The sequence below is a fragment of the Dryobates pubescens genome, chromosome 1, assembly GCF_014839835.1.
Source record: "Dryobates pubescens isolate bDryPub1 chromosome 1, bDryPub1.pri, whole genome shotgun sequence".
Lineage (NCBI taxonomy): Eukaryota > Metazoa > Chordata > Aves > Piciformes > Picidae > Dryobates > Dryobates pubescens.
In genome coordinates this window covers 36,905,349-36,923,957 of record NC_071612.1, presented here as the reverse complement: position 1 = coordinate 36,923,957, position 18,609 = coordinate 36,905,349, and the positions used below count along the sequence as shown (strand labels likewise).

The 18,609-nt window shown below is 40.4% G+C and overlaps 1 protein-coding gene across 3 annotated transcripts in view; it reads left to right on the top strand.

Annotated features, from left to right (window-relative positions):
* The first annotated feature begins 1,286 nt into the window (after positions 1 to 1,286).
* FAM114A1 (family with sequence similarity 114 member A1) overlaps positions 1,287 to 18,609 on the top strand; it is a 31,675-nt gene continuing 14,352 nt past the window's right edge. For 2 of the 3 annotated variants that reach the window (XM_054165711.1, XM_054165633.1), the window contains exons 1-8: positions 1,287 to 1,354; positions 3,921 to 4,270; positions 5,705 to 5,792; positions 13,672 to 13,785; positions 13,937 to 14,040; positions 15,719 to 15,853; positions 17,613 to 17,765; positions 18,444 to 18,567. In XM_054165711.1, coding sequence (XP_054021686.1) covers positions 3,929 to 4,270; positions 5,705 to 5,792; positions 13,672 to 13,785; positions 13,937 to 14,040; positions 15,719 to 15,853; positions 17,613 to 17,765; positions 18,444 to 18,567 — 1,060 coding nt within the window. In that variant the 5' untranslated portion in view covers positions 1,287 to 1,354; positions 3,921 to 3,928. Of the gene's footprint in view, positions 1,355 to 3,920; positions 4,271 to 5,704; positions 5,793 to 13,671; positions 13,786 to 13,936; positions 14,041 to 15,718; positions 15,854 to 17,612; positions 17,766 to 18,443; positions 18,568 to 18,609 lie in introns of those variants that run through there. The other variant, XM_054165751.1, reaches the window with a different exon arrangement.

Genomic DNA, 18,609 nt, shown 5'->3' with positions numbered 1-18,609 from the left:
GACTCGACAGTTAATTTCTTATTGACATGCCATTGAAATAAACTTATTATTTAGTGAAACAAACATTAGTTCTGCTATCACCTACCTTAATGGGACACTTCAGGGACTTCTGCCTGATAAACATCTACATCATGTAGTGTGATCACGCTTATGAGAACTGGGGCTTTGTGACCTCCTATAGCAACTCTTCTCACTGACTCACAACAGGAATTATTTTGCTTCCTGTGGCAACGGTATTTCTCTCATCAGCAGAGGAAAGCTGGTGATAGGATGATGTATTGTGGAATTGACTTTTATCACAGTAAAATTGCATGCTACACCTTAAAAGTAAGTGTAAAAGAGGAAAGGGTAAGAGGAACTAGGCAGACAAGAAGTTTTTGGCCAAGAGCTTGCAATCCCCATGTTCAACCAAGTATTTCCTGCTTGGTTGCAGGCACCCAGTGCTGGCACTTACTGGAACTGTGTATACACACCTCCCAGTTTCTTTCCTATTGACGACACAGACCACAAGGAAGGTGAAAAGTGGCGTCCAAAAAGCTCAATCTCAGTTATTTAATTCTGCAACCCCTCACTTCAGTAGGTGGTTAGCTGCAGCTCTGAGGATTACATTTGTACCTCAAATCACAGACTCGTAGAATGATAGGAGTTGGAAGGGATCTCTGGAATTCATCAAGTCCAACCCACCTGCCAGAGCATCCAGAACAGTTTGCACAGGATTGCAGTGTCCACAGATTGCAATGTATTGAGATCAAGTCTCCAGAGAAGGAGAGGGGCAGCCTGCTCTAGTGATCCGGTACTCCCATAGAAAAGTTTTTCCTTACATGACAACTGCTGTGTTCTAGTTTGTACACGCTGTCCCTTGTCCTACACTGAGCACCACTGAAAGAGCCCAGCTCCGTCCTAATTATAGAATCGTAGAATTGTTTCGGTTGGAAATGACCCCTCAGATCGTCATCTATCGTTCCTGGCGGTATCCCCAGTGGGGGCCCGTCTCCCCCGCCGGGAGACCACTGCACCAGGCAGGTTGTCAGCCCGCGCACCGCTGTCCTCTCCGCCGAGTGCAACCGCAAGAGCCATAATGGCGGCCGGCGCAGCTCGCATTAGACGGTTCAGCGCTGCCGCCCCAGACCGTAGTCGGCTGTCCGGGCGCGGCCTCAGAGCCAGGGGCCGCCTCAAACAGACGGAGGGAGAGAAAAGGAAGAGCCACTCAGCCAGCCCCCCTCCTTCCCCCCTCCCCGCGGTCCGTCCGACCCGCAGCTGCCCGGCCTCCTCCGCCTCCTCCCCCCGTTGCTGCCGACGTGGCGGGGCGGAGAAGGCGAAGGAGGGGGCGAGCCGGCAAGGGGACTGCTGAGCGGTAAGGAGCAACGCGATTTCTTCTTTTTCTGCCGCTTTTGAAACTGGCTGCGGGCTCCTCACTAATAGCTCTACCCCAGAGAGGATTTTGAAAAGAAAAGAAAAGAAAAAAAAAAAAAAAAAAAAAAGGAAGGGGGAAGTTGTGGCCGCTGCGGGTTTGAGGGAGCGGCGCTCCGGCAGCTCCTGCCGTGCCCGGGGCCCAGGGCAGGTGGCAGAGGGGCAGGGGGAGCTGGCGGAGGCAGCGCCTCAGCGCCCGCACCGCCCGCACCGCGAAGTGACGGCCGGCGTCGAGCCAAAGAAGAGCGCGGTGCCGCCGGCCACAGAAAGTTGTCCCTCAGGGAGGCGTTGATCAAGGAGCCTGTGGGCAGCCGGGCTTTGCTTTCGAGGCGGGGTGAAGGCGCTCAGCTGCGGGGCGGCAGATGCCACCTAGCCACGGCGGGAACTGCCGCCTCAGCCTGCCCCTGAGGGGCGGCCGGTCCCGTGGCCGCTGCCCGCCTCAGGGGCGGCTGGTGTCTGCAGGAGGTGTGTTCGCCTGGACTTGGCATCTCTCTCCTGAGCTGTCTGTAGGCAATAATACCCCTTGGTCAGAGTTGTCCGAGCTGACTTAGATCAGTGTAGCCTCACGCAGTGGCAGCTTGATTGACGGTTTCCCCCCAGGTCCAGCACGGCGTGTGGGTCCTGACAGTTGCAGTCATTTGCTATTACCTGTTGTTACCATCTGTAAGGTTTAGCTAACAGTTGCCAGGATCTTGGCCCGAATGGACCACAAAGATGACCTAGCCATGCAAAAATTCGTGTGCATGTGTGTAGAAGCATAGAATCGTTTTGGTAGGAAAAGTCCTTTAAGACCATCGAATGGGACCCTTTAAAAATTGTTTGACTTCTCATTCAGATCTAATCACCATACAAAATTATGATGCATGAATACACAGATTGCACAGGTTTCAGTAGAGGATCTTCATATTCCACTGTAGAATTCATTTTACAACTACAAACTTTTTCCTTAGCTGATGCTGCCCATCACACAGCAACTACTGTTAAAGCAATGGCAACATTTACCTACACTAAAGCATTTGGTAGTATTTGCTATATTTGTGACAACAGACTGCAAATACTTGTGGCAAATGCAAGGATTCTGACTTGTAAATGAATGTTTTCTGGAGGCAATTAAGCAGAAGGATAAGCTAAAGAAATGTAAGTGGTGCCAAGTGCTGATTTGTTTAGTTTGTTTCTCATTCATTGATCCCAAAAGGATGGTTTTGGAACTAGTCAAACAGCTAATCCACATTCGGGTTAGATAAACAGGCTGCTGAAGCCACAGATGTACATGGTTCTATAGAATTTCATAAAATATACTAATTTAAATACATGCTTCTCAGGCAGATTTCTCCTAAGTCCAAGTTACATTTTAATTTTTGCCCTTTTTTTTTACTTACTGTTCTTCAATCTCTTAGAACCTCACTCCTTCATAAGAGGTACAAAGCTTTGAGCCAGATTTAATTAATACAAGAGTCAATGAAAAGACAACATGTACAGAGAGGACTGTGGGTTTATTTTATGCCATTGCAACTCAGCATATAGTCAGGAGCTTGCAATGACAACTCTTTATCAAGAGTTGTCATCTGAGTCCCAGACATACTGTTGTTGCCAGCAAGTGGTGGTAATCACTGTAGAGTAGTCCTTTTGGACTCCACCAGTGCCACTCCTTAATCAGCTGCAGAGCTTAATGGCCATTTCTTTCCCTTCCTGGATCCTCAGCCTGATGACTGCACAGTGGTGGAAATTAACTTAGAAAAGGAAGGTTGCATTGAAAGAAAACGAGTAAGTTAAACTTGTTCATAACTTATCCAAAACAAACAAACAAAACCCAAACAAAACCGGAAAATCAGTAACTGTGCCTCATGCAAGTTTACTTTGTCTTCAAAACTGAGGTTTAATCACACAGTTGGAATTTTAGGAACAGGTGAGAACCCAAACAGTAAACCTTTGAGACAAGTGATGCAGAAATGGTGTGAGCAATGAATGCTTCCTGGTTTATGAAATGGCTGCAAGGATCATGGCCTGTCATGTTCTCAGATTGTGCCTGTTCTCTAGTACATAAATATCATCACAGTTTTAGTCAGGCTATGTTTGTCATCCTCCTCTCCGTCAGTCAGCAGGCTATAGGAACCTGTGTATGTGAAAATGATGAGTAAGAGTTGCCTGGCTGTTGCAGCTCAGTGGCCTTTCATATTATCCTGTTCCCCAGTGGTCTTCCATACACATCTCATATGGAACTAACCATGTGGAAGCTCAGAGATTTGACTTCTGCAGACAAATGAACATCCTTTCTCCCTCAGCAAACCATATTTTGGAAAACAGTAATACTGCTCTTCATACTTCAATGAGATCCTGCAAGGTGAATAGAGAATTCAGACTATCATTGTGATACCAGGCCTGGCATGGCATATGTGCCACACATCTCTGTGCTTCAGGAGGCTCTCTGCTAGGTACTGGTAAATGCTGCATGTTTTATAGTCATTCAAGTGTCTATGGAACCTGAAAGACAATTTTTTTTCTATATTCAGAACTGAAAATGTCTGAAGACACGTTCAATGGCATCCCATCTGAAGAAAAACTTGAAGGCACAGAAATGCCCAGCAATGAGGTATTGCATCACAAGGCAGTAGCACACCTTGGGGAAGCTGAGATCTTGAATGAGTCTTCGCAAGATGAATGTGGACAGACTTCTCAGAGTGCCAGTAACAGACAGGAGGGAGATGTATTTATTCAAGAAAACCCTTTGACTGAAAAAGTAACTGAAAGCCTGCCTTCCAGTGGAGAAGCAACTGAAGATGTGCCCACTGAGTGCAGTGAGACTGTAAGCCTTGATGCAGAACCTGAATCTGAAGAAACACTGCATGCAGAAAGCAGTGCAGTAAGTAAGACTTCCTTTTCCCTCCCTGCTTTGTAAGGACAGGATTTTGTACAGTGTTGATACTGTTTGTCACAAAAGCTCAGGGAGATACAGAATCACCAAGGTTGGAAGAGACCTCAAAGATCATCAAGTCCAACCTGTCACCACAGACCCCATGACTAAACCATGGCACCAAGTGCCACATCCAATCCCCTCTTGAACACCTCAGAAAACATACACAGGAATAAAATAAATTAAACTGCAAACCAAGCTTCTGGGAACTAGAAATGGTTTAATTTATCTTTGTCAGTACAACATTAGTGTGGTCTTTCTAGCCTGGTGGCAATAAAACTATGCCAGAACTTAAGCCTTACTAAGAATCTAGTCCATTTTTCATGGATATAATGTTCCTGTGAGTTTGTTATCTGGCTTTTTGTACAAATCTGCTTCATCCAATTGACAGAATGAACCTAGAGAAGGGCAGGATTTAATCTGCATATGCAACACTGAATCTTATACTCACTAATTTTCAAGTCACTGACTGTACAAAAACAGTCTGTGTTTCACAAGGCTTGCTGAAACAGCTGCTAGTTTTTGATTTGTTCTAGGCCAGTAGTTTTTGATTTGTGATCCACAGACAAAGGTCCTGTGGGATTCCTGTGAGTAATTGCAGGAAGTTGATAAAGAAGACTGGGACAAACAAGGCTTTTTAATAGTCCATACAGCATCCAAATCTAATATATACTACATAGCTGAAGGTGTTTTCATCGCCACTGAAAATTTTCCAGCATCCACAAATTGGAAAAGGTTAAAGCCACATTGTTTTAGTGCTTCCATCCGTGATCCCCTCCACAGGGACCTGCTTCATGCAGAGCACTCTTGAAATACTTATATATTTGAGTTGACTGTGTAGGGATGATATATTACTGGGGATTTTCTGGAGACAGGAGTTTCGTAATATTTCATATGGAATACTGATAATTGCTTAACACCAGACATTAATGAATAAATAAAAATGTTCCTCTGGCTGTGTTTTTATTGAACTCAGTTTTTAAGACTTCCCTGTGCACCTCTACTGGGTTACACCTCTGAGGAGACTCAGGCAGATAAGCCTCTAACACTGGGTCCCAGTAGAACTCAGAAAAGAGATGAATTTCTGCTTCCTCCTAATAACAGCCCTAATAAACTTGCATGGCTTTATAGAATTGGGTGCCTTAAAGAAATATTAGGATGTCTATAAAAACAGCCCTGGAGTTTTAGGTGCTTTCAGGAATAGGCGAACTAAGCTTCTCATTCTGCTTTATTGTGCACTGAATCTTGAACTCCACATAATACCCAATCTATCATCATTTATTAAATAGCAGCCTTTTTTTGCCTGACAGGTCCTTCATATTTCCTCCTACCTTTGGAAAAAATGAATTTTAGACACTGGAGTAATATTTTTGTTCCTTATAGGCCACAGACTCTTCATCTAAAGCAAGTAGATGGGGAGCTTGGGGTACCTGGGGAAAGTCTCTCCTGTCATCAGCTTCTGCCACCGTGGGTAAGTTTTCAGTAAAGTATGTAGAAATAGATTGTAATTTTAATGTTTTATTAAACAGATTGATATTGTATCTTAAAAATTTATGTTGTCCTGACATGCTTGGCAAGCCTGTTGTTTTATAATAGCTTCCTGTTATTTGGGTCCTTCCTAAATTGTCAAAATGTTTCTTTGGGTCAGATTATGGACAAGGTACTAGGCTTGTTTGTAGAAGTCAGTGAATTACCTCATTGTGGCTTCTTCACAGAAAGGATACATAACCTGACACAATTACTGTCAGCCAAAGCTTGTAGATTTGGAAGTCAACATGCTCCGACCCACATTTGTGTAGGTGCATGCTGGTGGTTTAGACACCGTGACTTCTATCTATACCATGTGAAGTCCCTCCTCATAAATCTTTCCAGCTTCCGCTGACGCCCAGTGAAACTGTTAAGCTGTCACACCAGCCTTCAGAAACAATATACTGACCTGACATGGTCCTAACCCAACATGGAGCCCATACCCTCTTTCTCTATAGTCTCATTTCCAGTAGTATGTCAATACAGAATGTCCTTGTGAAGACTTCAGGTAAAATTTACTTATTACACATAAAAACCTTACAAAGAAAAAATGCAAAACATGCAAGTACCTAGTGACCAGTGGGAAATCATCTCTCACAAAACAGCTACTGAGCTGTTACCTAATCAGTGCTCATAAAGGATCCACAAAACACCTGCACAAGGTGAAGCTAGGAATTAAAATTAATTACTTGTTACAAAAAAGGATTGCAAATGAAGTAAGGGCTGGATTTTCAGCAGGATCCGTTTGCAGAGCCCTTAATTTGGTTCACCATTTGATCACCCAAATTGGGGGAATATGGGAAATAATGAGAACACACAGAACATGCTGGTGGGGACAAGGGCAGCTCAGCTAGCTGTGGAACTGCTTAAGTATTCTCAGCTTTTATTTAACCTTTTTCCATTTCCTGGAATCTACATCTTAGATTTCCTGACCCTGGGACCAGAGTAGGGTTGAGTTCCCATATTACTATTGAATAATCTTGGATCTGACTTCTCTTAATGTATTAAATACAATAGCCTTTGAATTAATCAGAAATCAACTGTACATTCTTCTATGTTCAATGAACCCAAGAGAACTTGGAAGGCCACATAGAAAATCTCAGATTTGTTCCAGGAAATTAATGCAGCAGGTAATATTTATATTCCTGATATAGAGGGCTTATTTCCTAGCTGTTTGTTATGGAAATTTCTGCTTGATCCTGTGATGTATTTACTGTCTGTCACTGTCATAGACAGGATGTGGGACTGCATATACCATATATCTGCTTCAGTGTGATAATTCCTAGTGAGAGAGAAAAAAAAATAACCCTAAAGCCACTGGGAATTTCTGTAAGCTTTCTTCTTTTTATTAAATATTTATTATTCCCCTTCAAGATATTCCATTTAATACCTGAGCAATTCAACCAACACTTCGTCTCCTATTCTACATCAGAAAATATGTTTGCCATGATCCAGTCCATTTTACTGATGCTTATTCCTTCAGAGTAGCAAATGGTAGAAGTAAAGCAGCTTTCTTGGATTTAAAGTTAAAAGCAGCACCTTTGGTGTGTGAATTTTCTGTCTCTCTGTCATTATCTTTGTACACCACAGGTGCTGGTCTGGTTGAGCATGACAAATACCTACTATTCCTTACACTTTCCTTCAAAGTTCTACTTTGTAAAAATAGCAGAAACTGACTGAAGTGAGCTTGATAACATCTTAAAGGCCTAACCAAATATGTTCAGCTTTTAGCAGATAGTATCATAGGACAGCCCAAGTCACCTCAAAAGATCATCTAGTCCAGGCTTGTGTGGGAAAGGGTGTCTAGCTCAGATTACTTACCCCCTTGTCATACCCTGAGAACCTCCAGCAGTGGGGACTTGGCTATCTTCCTGGGGAGGTTGTTAAGTGAATGATCACTCTTAGTGATCACTCTTTCTGACATTCCTTTTTCTTTGAGTCTCAGCTGAAGTGATTGTTCCAAGGATCTTTGTCTCATTATCCTTCAATCCCTGATTTAGAGCTTCCAAAGAGATTAGCATTTTTTTTCTGCATAGCTACAATTTGTTTAGCATAGCTGATGTGAGTTAATAAAGTAGTTTCCATATAATTTGCATCTTAACTCTTTAACTCTGAACTTACGGCTAGTGATTGTTTTGGTGATGGCTTTGTATTCTAAACAAAATGACTGTTGACTTTGAACTTACTTTGACATTATTTGGCTCAAGGTGCACACCAGAAAGCAAATGTGATACTCCTTTAGATAACAGAATCTGTAATGCTTTTGGATTAGTATCAGTCACTGCCTGAACCATGCTTAGTGCTTGACACTAGATGTCACACTAAGAAAATTATTGAATCAGCCTCCTAAATGAGGTGAAGAGGTTTTTGTTTTCCTAAAGTGCAGGAAATTTGGTTTCCCCCCTTGTGAAACTACAGTGGATGATGAGATGGGAGAAGTAGGCTCACTGTGATCTGGAGACAGAACTTGTGCTTATTGTGAGCATTTTTCCCTCTTCCTTTTAAGTTACATTTTTTAGTAAATCAGCATTTGCACCATCCAGTCTTTTAGGAACAGTGTTGATAAAACTCTGCTATAGCAGTGGGTTGCAGTTGCACCTCAGCCAAACTAATGGTTAGCGGCCACTGAAATGTGTGGTGCTGTATCTCTCCTCTCCTTGCATGGTTCTTCTTTCTCCCTGTGCCAGCACTTGTGTTCCTCTGAGCTCCCAGTAATCCAGTTCAGGAAACTAAACTGCCATAAGTGTAAGAATGGTACTTCAGGACATGGTTTAGTGGGAATGGTGGTGTTAGGTTGATGGTGGGGCTTGATGATCTTGGTGGTCTTTTCCAACATTAATGATTCTGTGATAATTCTAGAGAGAAAAATCCATTGTTTGCCTCTTTAGTTCCTTGAAGCATCTCACTGAGATAAATGGCAGGGCAAGCAGAAGGGACACATGGAACATGGAATGAGCAGAACTTCCAGTACCAACACCAAGAAGCCATTAGGTCAGCTTAGCTGTGACAGCAAAACTTTTATCCCCAGGACTTAAGTGAGGCAAAATATATTCTTAGTTTGTACTCAAAGCTTGTGACTTATGTTTTCACAAACAGCTTTTATGCTTAAAAGATTTTCTGCTTTTTGGGTTTTTTCCCCCAGTTAAGCTATCTGCTAACTTTATGAAAGTTCTTGCTTTCTCCTGCAAGCCTTGCCTTTCATACATTGTATTGTTTTATATGGATGAATCATAGCATTCTCTGCTATGAAGATTAGCTGAGGCATCTGGGGCTGTTCAGCCCAGAGAAGAGAAGACTCCAGGGCTTAGAGCTGCTTTCCAATATCTGATGGGATCCTACAAGAAGGCTGGAGAGGGACATCTCATAGAAGTGTCTAGTGACAGGGCAAGGGGAAATGGTTTGAAGCTGAGGGAAAGTAGGGTTAGACTGAATCTTAGGAAGAAGTTCTTCAGTACAGGGGTGGTGAGACTCTGGAATAGGCTGCCCAGAGAGGTTGTGGATGCCTCCACCCTCAGGGTGTTCAAGGCCAGGTTGGATAAGACCTTGAGCAGCTGAGTCTAGTTGAGAGGTGTCCCTGCCCATGGCAGGGAGGTTAGAGTAGAAGGTCTTTAAGATCCCTTCCAATCTAAGCGATTCTGTGATTAAGGTGCTTAAGTGATAGGGCTCAACAAGCAGCACTTCCAAGCAAAGCCTGTTCCATGTCATGTTGTATTCATGTGCTTTTCTCCACGTGAGTTTGGGGTTTTTTACCTCTAATGCCATTGGTAACACTAACATCTCTTACACAATAAAAGTTTTTAAGAAGTAGACCCCAGCTTTTCATTTATATGGTCTCTGAAACTCATACTGTAGGGCAGCTTTGTTCATCTCTCCCATGCATTGCTTGTGATTAATCTGCTATCTTGATTATTTTATGCTTGTGTATATTCCTCATCTAGGTCTTCACCTAGTAGAATGGTACATGGAAATGTCAAACATATAATTCTTCCTGGTATGCTGAAAACTTTTTCTTGTCAGTATGACAGAATGAAATGTTACTTTTGATGTTACTGTGTTCATGAGCTTGGAAGTTATTACACATGTAGCATTGCATAGCTTAAACTGAAGTCTGTGTGGAAAGGAAATGCAAATGTAGTTACTCTTGATTTACAGACCAGATAGCATAGAGATTATCAGAATCTGGCCTGTGTTTTTGTTCTAATTACAAGGAAGAGAATTTTTCTGAAACCTTGAAGTGGCAGTAGGATGGCCTAGCAGTGAGCACAACAACATCCCATATTTTAATGTACAAACCCAGAGCACAGCTGGCTTTTCCTCATGTCTGTATTTTACATATTGAAGTGATTCCCCCGCCATCTGCAGGTTCCTCAGACAGGGTCAGATGTAAATTTAAGACCTTGGTCTTTGTCTTTAACTTGTACCAGATGAAACAAAATCTCAAACTTTTCCTTCCTTCCCATCTGTACCACTGAAGCGGTTGATAGGGAGTGCTTGATTGACAAGGGACAGTGATTTCTGGAGGGAATGGTTCAGATTTCAGACATGCTGAACTGCCCTCTGGAGGTGTCTGTGGCCTCTTTCAGTGCTGCACAGAATCTAAAGCTGCTAAGCTGGGAGGAGGAAGATAAGAGAGCCTAAAGTGAAATGGGATGTATCTGACTAAATAATTTGTCAGCGCTGTAATCTGGCCTTGGGCAGATCAGGCAAACCCAAAGGCAGGCTACGTTTTTAGGCATGCTCACAAAATCTTCCTTTTCAAATGAAAGATTCCAGATAGCAAGGTGAACAGTTATGTCCTGCTGAAGTTGCTAGCCAACAGAAAGGGATCATGTAGGCAGGAAAAACAAGAGCAACACCACAGGAGAAAAAGTTAGTATTACCCATTGCACAGCTCTTTTGTCTCTGCTGCTGGAGATGAGTAAATTGTGGTGTCAGAGGTGTTCTTAAATGGTAACCACACTCAGAGTAAGAAAACCAGTGTGCCTTTATCTCTACAGTGTAGGCTCATCTCCCATAATCTCTTCCATTTCTGTGCCTTTTGAAATGACAATTATTTTCATTTCCAGAGCAACACAGGCTTCTGCTGTGTTCGTGCATGTGTATCAAGCAGTGCTGATTTGCTTCAGTTGTGGTTCTGTTGTTGTCTCACCTGTTTTTGTTGTTGTAGTCAAACATAGATGCTATGCGGCTTAATTCAGCAAAACCACTCCTAGCTGGAGGGAAATATTTTCATACCATATTATCATTCTAGTGCATGTAACCACAGTCCTGAAAATGCTGCCTTTTATAAGTCTGTAAATATCAGTACAGCAACTGTGTGCCTCTTTTTAAAGTATGAGCTTGTCTGAAAAACTGTGAGAAGCAGATTTCAGAATATAAACCAGAATAAAATATGTTTCAATACAGAAAAAAAAAATGGGGAAATCAATCTGAAAATCTGTAACTTTCACACACAGATAAAGGAAACTGTTGCTTAATGTTGATAGTTGATTTTTTAACTAATTAGAGGACAAACAAGTTGTTAAGAAGAATGAAGAGATGAGAGAATAGAACTCTTCTGCTCATTTAAAAAGTTGTGAGCAGGAGAAATGGAAAGGACATAGAGTATCTATTACATTAGTTTAAAAGTTCAATTAACAGTTAATAAAGTGAGTCTCAGGAATTTGGACAGTAAATGAATGATTCCAGAATCTATTCATGCTAATGTTTTCATTGAACCAATTAAAATGTGCAAGAGATTGGGATCAGACAAAGCAGTACACTGCTCTCCAGTACCTGAGCTGGAACATGTTTTGCAAGGGACGAGAAATTATCCAGCAATGACTTAAATCACTGTGGTACAAAACCTGCTATGTCTTATGCAGCTGGATGTACTGATACATTTTGTAATACATGGGATAAAATAGATAAAGGTCATATTTTCTTTAGAGACATAAAAGCACTTACCTGCCTAGTTTCAGTGTAAAACATCAGGACCTCATGCAGCTTACACTGTTATGTAGAAAATTACTTGTTTCTTCTCATCTTTTCCTTAGAGGACGTGTGTTCCTTGTGTGTACCTCCAGATACTTCAGTTTTCTTGTAAGTGATCTTTCAGCAGTGCTGCTTCACAGATGTTTCTGGAGTGTATTTATTATTGAATTCTTAGAGCACCTGATGTGCAACCCGTCTGGAAATCATCAAATCCTACGTCTAAGATTTCCTTCTTCCTACTCCATTTCACATGGTTTTACAGCACCTTCTTTGAATCAACAGTTCAAAAGCACATTTGTATGGCTACACACACCTCTGTATGTACATTTATACCTATATGTTCATTCAGAACACTGCAGAGCACTTCCAGATGATAAGGATATTTTGTTGTAACTAAGAAGCTAAAATAATTCAGAAAAGGTGCTTTGTACTTTTCTGATAAAAAGTGTACACAATTGTGAGAAAGAATGAACAACATTTAGTGAATCATTCTGCTTAACTTCCTGCCTTAGATGTCTGTATCTGCTTGAGAATCTGTGTTAATGCCTTTTTTGAAATCATTCATCTATTCAGAGTTTAGTTTAAGGTAACAAAGCAAAGAAGTATGAAATTGTCATTAATAGGTCTCACGAGTAGGCAGATGGTTAAAGCACTCTGTGTCATCCTGCTGCTAGAAGTGATCAGCATTACATGAGATGAAGTAATGGCAAAGTGTATAAGAAAAAAAAAACAAGCAGGGTCACCGAAGCCATTTCATTTTGTGTTGGAAAGAAATACTGCTTGCCTGCGTGGTTGGTTGTTTACTTCCTGTGTCTCAGCTGATGTGCAGAGGCATCCAGCTAAGACATGCTAGCTGAAGCTCTTGTAATGAGAGAATTGTATCATGAAGATACCGGTGGCTATATCCAAAGCAGATCAGACAGGTTGAGGGTATTGTTTTTTAAGGGCAGCATTTTTCAACTAGAGCTGGTACAGATTAGGAAGCTATTGCCTCCTTTTGCTGACTACCAGGCAATCCCACCCTATCCTATGGCAGGATACTACCAGTCCATGTGGTCTGCTAGTGTAAATGAACTCTATGTGGAAAAGCAGCAAAGCAACCCAGTTCAGTCAAAATAATTCAGATCAAACCATTAATAATTTATTCTTTTTGTTAGACTATACCGTTTTAATAGTTTTAATATTTTTTATTTTAATGTTAAAATCTCTGTTGGAGATGAGCCACCACTGGAACAGTAATTCTGTCTGTGTCATCTGACACCAACAGGCTTCACAGAGTGTATTTAAATAGCAGCACTGGGGAGAGACACTTTAGAATTTGACTTCTAATGAGCAACTGAGGAGCTTAAAACCTGAATGACTTTGAGGGGTTGGGTCAGTATTCCTAAAAAACTTACCTAACATAGCACATACGCAGCAGACTGAGGAACAGGTGCCTTACACCAACTCTGCAGTCACCCACAGCTCATTAGTTAATTATTAGTTATTCTAGACTTCTGAAAACTAGAGGACAAACCCTGCAGCATTAGGAGGACCATCAATTTCTGTTTAAACTGACTGTAATAGAATAGTTAGCACTTTGAAGATTGGGGAACTAAACTCACATGTGCCACTGAAACAAGCATTACATCTCAGATTCATTGTTATTTGTATTATATTTCAGCTTTATCATTTCTAGTCAGTTAATATACTTGATATAGTGGAACAAGTGAATTATTAACCTAGAAAAAAATGAAGCAGTTGAGGTAAGTTTGATAGTTAATTCTGATTATTGTGGAGTGTAAGAATACTGTGCACTGTTAGTAATAAGTTTTCAAAATCACATCATCTAAAATATGCTTCTGCTGCAGGTCATGGGATAACAGCAGTAAAGGAAAAAGCAGGAACTACTCTAAGAATTCATAACACAAGTTCAGCATCTTTGGAGACAGCAGAGCCTCCTGCAGCCGAAACACCAATTATACGTAAGTTCTTTGAAATTGGACAAAACTCTTTGAAACTGTCAAATTAGTCCAATTTTACAAAACTTGGAGATTTTGATCACAGAATCCAGAATTTGTAACTTGCAGAGCTGAAAGTCTGCTGTACCTTGGATTTTTTGTTTTCTTTTGTTAGAAGCAGATTCCCTGGAACAAAGCTCTTCTGAGAACATTCCTGCTTCTCCTTCATCTGGATCTCGTGGCGTGTTGTCAGCTATCACAAATGCTGTCCAGAACACAGTGAGTCGTATTAGCTGGCTTCTTCTTCATAATTTTTTAGCTGCAGCTTCACTGTAGGTCACATTTGTTAAGTTGTAGGTCTCTGTAAAAACAGCTCTGTTGTAAGGCTCTTTAGAGTCTCTTCCATGGCAAAATAATTGTATCAAATTTGAAAAAAGAAAAGTCAAACATAACTAAGTCAGTTCCAACTTTTGACACCAGCTATAGTGAAAGATATAATCTTCTCCTAAACTACACAGAATTCTGCACATTCTTGGGAAATCTTTTTTTATAGCTATGGTACCATCATCTGATTATTTTTTTGACAGTTATGTCCTTCCAGAGAAAGTACAAGATTTGTTGTCATTTCTGAAGGCAGATAAAATAGGAAAATACTCTATTTGCTTATCTTAAGGATTTGCTAAACTCCGGCCTTTCCCTTCACCTCTCTATCTAGTCTGTCATTTCATATTAGCCATCCCAGAAATTGGGCTGATTGCAGACTCAGTGAGGCAAAAAACGTGTGTCCATGGTTCTTTTCTATTACACTCCATGCCTATTTTCTGTGTCTTGCACTTAATCCTTTTCTGGTTTTCTGTTTCAGCTTTTGCAAAATCCTTTTTCCAAATCAATTTTTGTGCCATCTTCTTCCCCAGCATTTTTCACATACTACTAACAGAGCAAATGCTTTCCTCTGAGCTCTTCAGTAGGCTGTTTCCTTTGCAATTACAAGAGGCTTTAAGCATTGGCTCAAAAATCATAGAAGACTTAACTCCCCATTGAGCATGTTTTACAAAGTGGGAATTCTTTTTCAGTGCATATCCAGTTCACTCTGAGTGCCTCATAGCTCTAATATCAAAAGTTTTGGGAGCAGAGGAAAATTCCTGTTGCTGCAAAATCTGAAGTATCAGAGCTTATGAGAGCTGGACACCAATAAGATAACCTGAGCATTGCTTAAGATTTGCAAATAAGAGAAACATGCTCTTATGCAAACCTAGAAAGACTGCTGTAGCACAGTGATGAGAGTCACCAAACAAACAGCATAATTTAAGGGCTCAGTAAGTTGCTTGTAATGCCACTGGAGATTTTGTTAGGGTTTTCTATTATATAGCATGTTACATCAGCATTTGAATATCTGGCAGATGCATAATCCAGATTAAAATGAAAATATTTAGCCAGTGAAAATTCTTCTTCAGTGTATATGATGAATTGTGAGTGAGGGCTAATTCCACAGGAAACCCACCTGTATAGAAATTCCAGAGTCACCACAAGTGTCACAGAATCAGAGAAGGACAGGAGTTGGGAGTGACCTCTGGAGATCATCTAGTCAAACACCCAACATTTTAGAAATCAGTTAGGTAAGGCAGGATCATCTTATTCATGATGGACTTTGGCTCCGTATTATTCATATCGCAGACTAGATGGAATTAAAGTGCTATTATTATCAATTTTTTATTGGCAAATTGTGTTTCATTGCCTCCAATGTGAATCTTTTTGTATAGTTCATTTTTTGCTTTTTGAAAATGAATTCAGAAAACAGCAACATAATTTCATAAATATGTAAATCCATTTGTTAGTTAAAGCATAGTAAATCTAGGGAGCTGAATGTTCAAAGACATGTCAGCAACAGCAGGACTCTTTACAGTTCATATTAGCATAAAGTTGAAAGAAAATAACCACATTGCATTGTTTTATACAGGGGAAAAGCGTATTATCTGGAGGCTTAGATGCTTTGGAATTTATTGGGAAGACAACCATGAATGTCCTTGCAGAAAGCGATCCTGGATTTAAGAGAACCAAAACCCTGATGGCAAGAACAGTTTCACTGTCTCAGGTTGGATTTATTTAAATACAGATCTGTCAATGCAGTTTCAGATTCTTCTTCCAGAATTTCAGATGCCTCAGGGAGGAAAAGGCTTTATTTATTGCAGTAGATATTGGCTAGGCTGATGGAAATAAATATTATATTTGCTCCACTTTGTTTTTCATGACAGAAGCACAAAAAATATTATCAGGTCATCTTTTCTGCATAATCAGATGTGCAATAGCTGATTTTAATCAGCTAGTGTATGTGGTGATCAATCATTGCACTCTGGAGGCAGAATCAAATTGTTAGTGGTTTTGTAACAGCTGTAGATTGATACCTTCCAGCATAAACGTCACTATACAACTTTCCTTGGAAGTAAGTAATACTGGAATATGACATATGTGTCACTGGGAATTAAAGCTGGTTTCATTAGGAATTAAAGCTATGAAAAGTTACATTTTAATGGCCATCTAAACTAACAGTACCCTTACACCATCATGTTTAAAAACTTCAGGTATGATAAAAACGGAAGTATAACCACTGCCAGTACAAAATTATTTTAGCTCTCCAGACACAGAGGAGAGAGGCTGTGGAAATCAATAAACACTGAAAACAACCTTTAATTTGACTACGTGTTTACTTCCTTCTAGAAGGTAGTAAGGTATTTTTCTTTTAATGAGATGTTTCATCTTCAGGGTTTGTAATTTGAAGTGTGAACAGACTGATAGTGCTGTAGCAGCCCAGAAAGAAGTAACTCTTGTTAAGCCCATGAGTTAAAATAAGCTTTTGAAAATACCTTCCTAAACAACATGCATGAATTCTCACATAATATCTGAGGCAGAAAGTGACCTAAATCAGTTCTCAGGGGTCGTATAACACAGGGTTTCCTTTTCAGTGATTAGCATATAAATCTTTGTGAGAGGTCTGTTGAAGGTGGAGACTGAAGTCTACCATCATCAATCTTCTGTAGCAAACGAGGAGCTGAAGACAATATAGTAGAAATTCAGAATGATGCAGAAGTGTAAATGGCAAGGCTTCATCTGCATTCAGAGGCTTATATGTGACTTAAGATGCAGTTCAGATGTATTTACCAGTTTTACTATAGCAAATTCATATGAGAGGCCATTTCTTCCTGGAAACAGAAGAAAGGACTAAAAGATCCTAGTCTATATGTTATCCTTCTTATACACTAAGTGTGTAAGGTCACTACCAAATATCCTCAAGTATATGAAGAGTAGTTCTGCCCTACCATCTTTTATCTCAGTCCTGCTGTCACATAAACCTGACCTTAGTCTCTGCTAAAAATACCTTATAGAAAATATTTCTGTAGGTGCATTATTTATGCAAGTAGGTAAGTAGGTCCTGAAAATAGTATTTGTCCCATTTTGTGGTCTGTGTGATGGATTGCATGACTCTTTAAGGCTGTATAAGAAGCAGTGCTTCTAATTGTTCTTTCATTGTGACTGGTGGCCTAATGTATGGCCCGGTATCCGTAGCTGGCAATGCTTTTGATAACACAAGCAAGATGATTTGTTTATTCATTGTTTTTTATAAAGGATGGTTAGCAGTTACCATTGGGAAAAATACACTTGCAGTCCCACTTAAATATTTTATTAGAGAAGTTCATCAGAAAAGAAGATAGATATTTCAGCCCTCACATTTTAGCTCTGCAGGTGTGTTACAGTCCCAGATTTTATTACTGCTTGCAGAAGCATACGGTGGTAAAATCTGTCATACCTACAGCAGTACCAATAAAACATCAGGAATGATGTCTGCTTTTTTGCAGCTGTTGCGAGAAGCTAAAGAAAAAGAGAAACAGAGGCGGGCACAGCAAGTTACAGTTGAGAGAACAGCACATTATGGACTACTTTTTGATGAATTCCAAGGTTTATCTCACCTTGAAGCTCTGGAAATCCTGTCAAATGAAAGTGAAGCCAAGGTACAGTATGCAGACAGCATAAATCAAAATGGGTGGTAAAAAAAATGGGATTTTTATATTAATTTCACTCTGCAGATGCACTGTGAAATGAACAGTAAGTTCTCCATCAACTTCAGAGAAAGCTGGATTGGTCCCATAGCCAGCCTTGGCTTCAGGCAATCAGTCTCAATATACCTCAAATTTAACTCCAAGATTAACTCAAAGCAAACAACTTCATAACTGAAATTATTTTTATAGTGCAAAGTCCTGTCAATATATTCTTCAGCACAGGTAGACTGTCAATAATGTGTGATGTATTTTGAAGGAGAGAAACAAGTCTCCTTTTCCCACCTCTTTCCGTGAAGTCTCAGATTAACTATGAAGTCTGCTCTTTTTTGCCTGCTGTCTTCATCCAAGCCATCCCAAAATGCATATTACAGTTTGCAATTAAACCTTTGATTTATAATTCAAAACTGTTGTTCAGAGAGAAGGTAGAGACCTGATGATCTTGCAAGGCTAGTGTAATTTTTGTGATACTAAGCAGATTTTGTTGATGAGAGCTAAAAATATGTCTATTTTGGAAGGTTAGGGCATAATGGAATTTTCAGTTTCTTAGCCTGTTTTGGTATCAGGCTCTAAATTAACATTTAAGACATGCTCTGTTTTGGTTAGGAATGCTTACTGTCCTTTCTTTTACAGATTCAGTCATATTTAGCAACGCTAGATGGAGAGCAGTTGGAGACTGTGAAAAATGATTTAATTGCTATAAAAGAGGTTTTTGTTCCAAAGGACTCAGATGACGAAGTGGTGCAGGCACAGAAAGGTAATTAGAAATACAGAGACTTAACCATATGAATAATGGTTA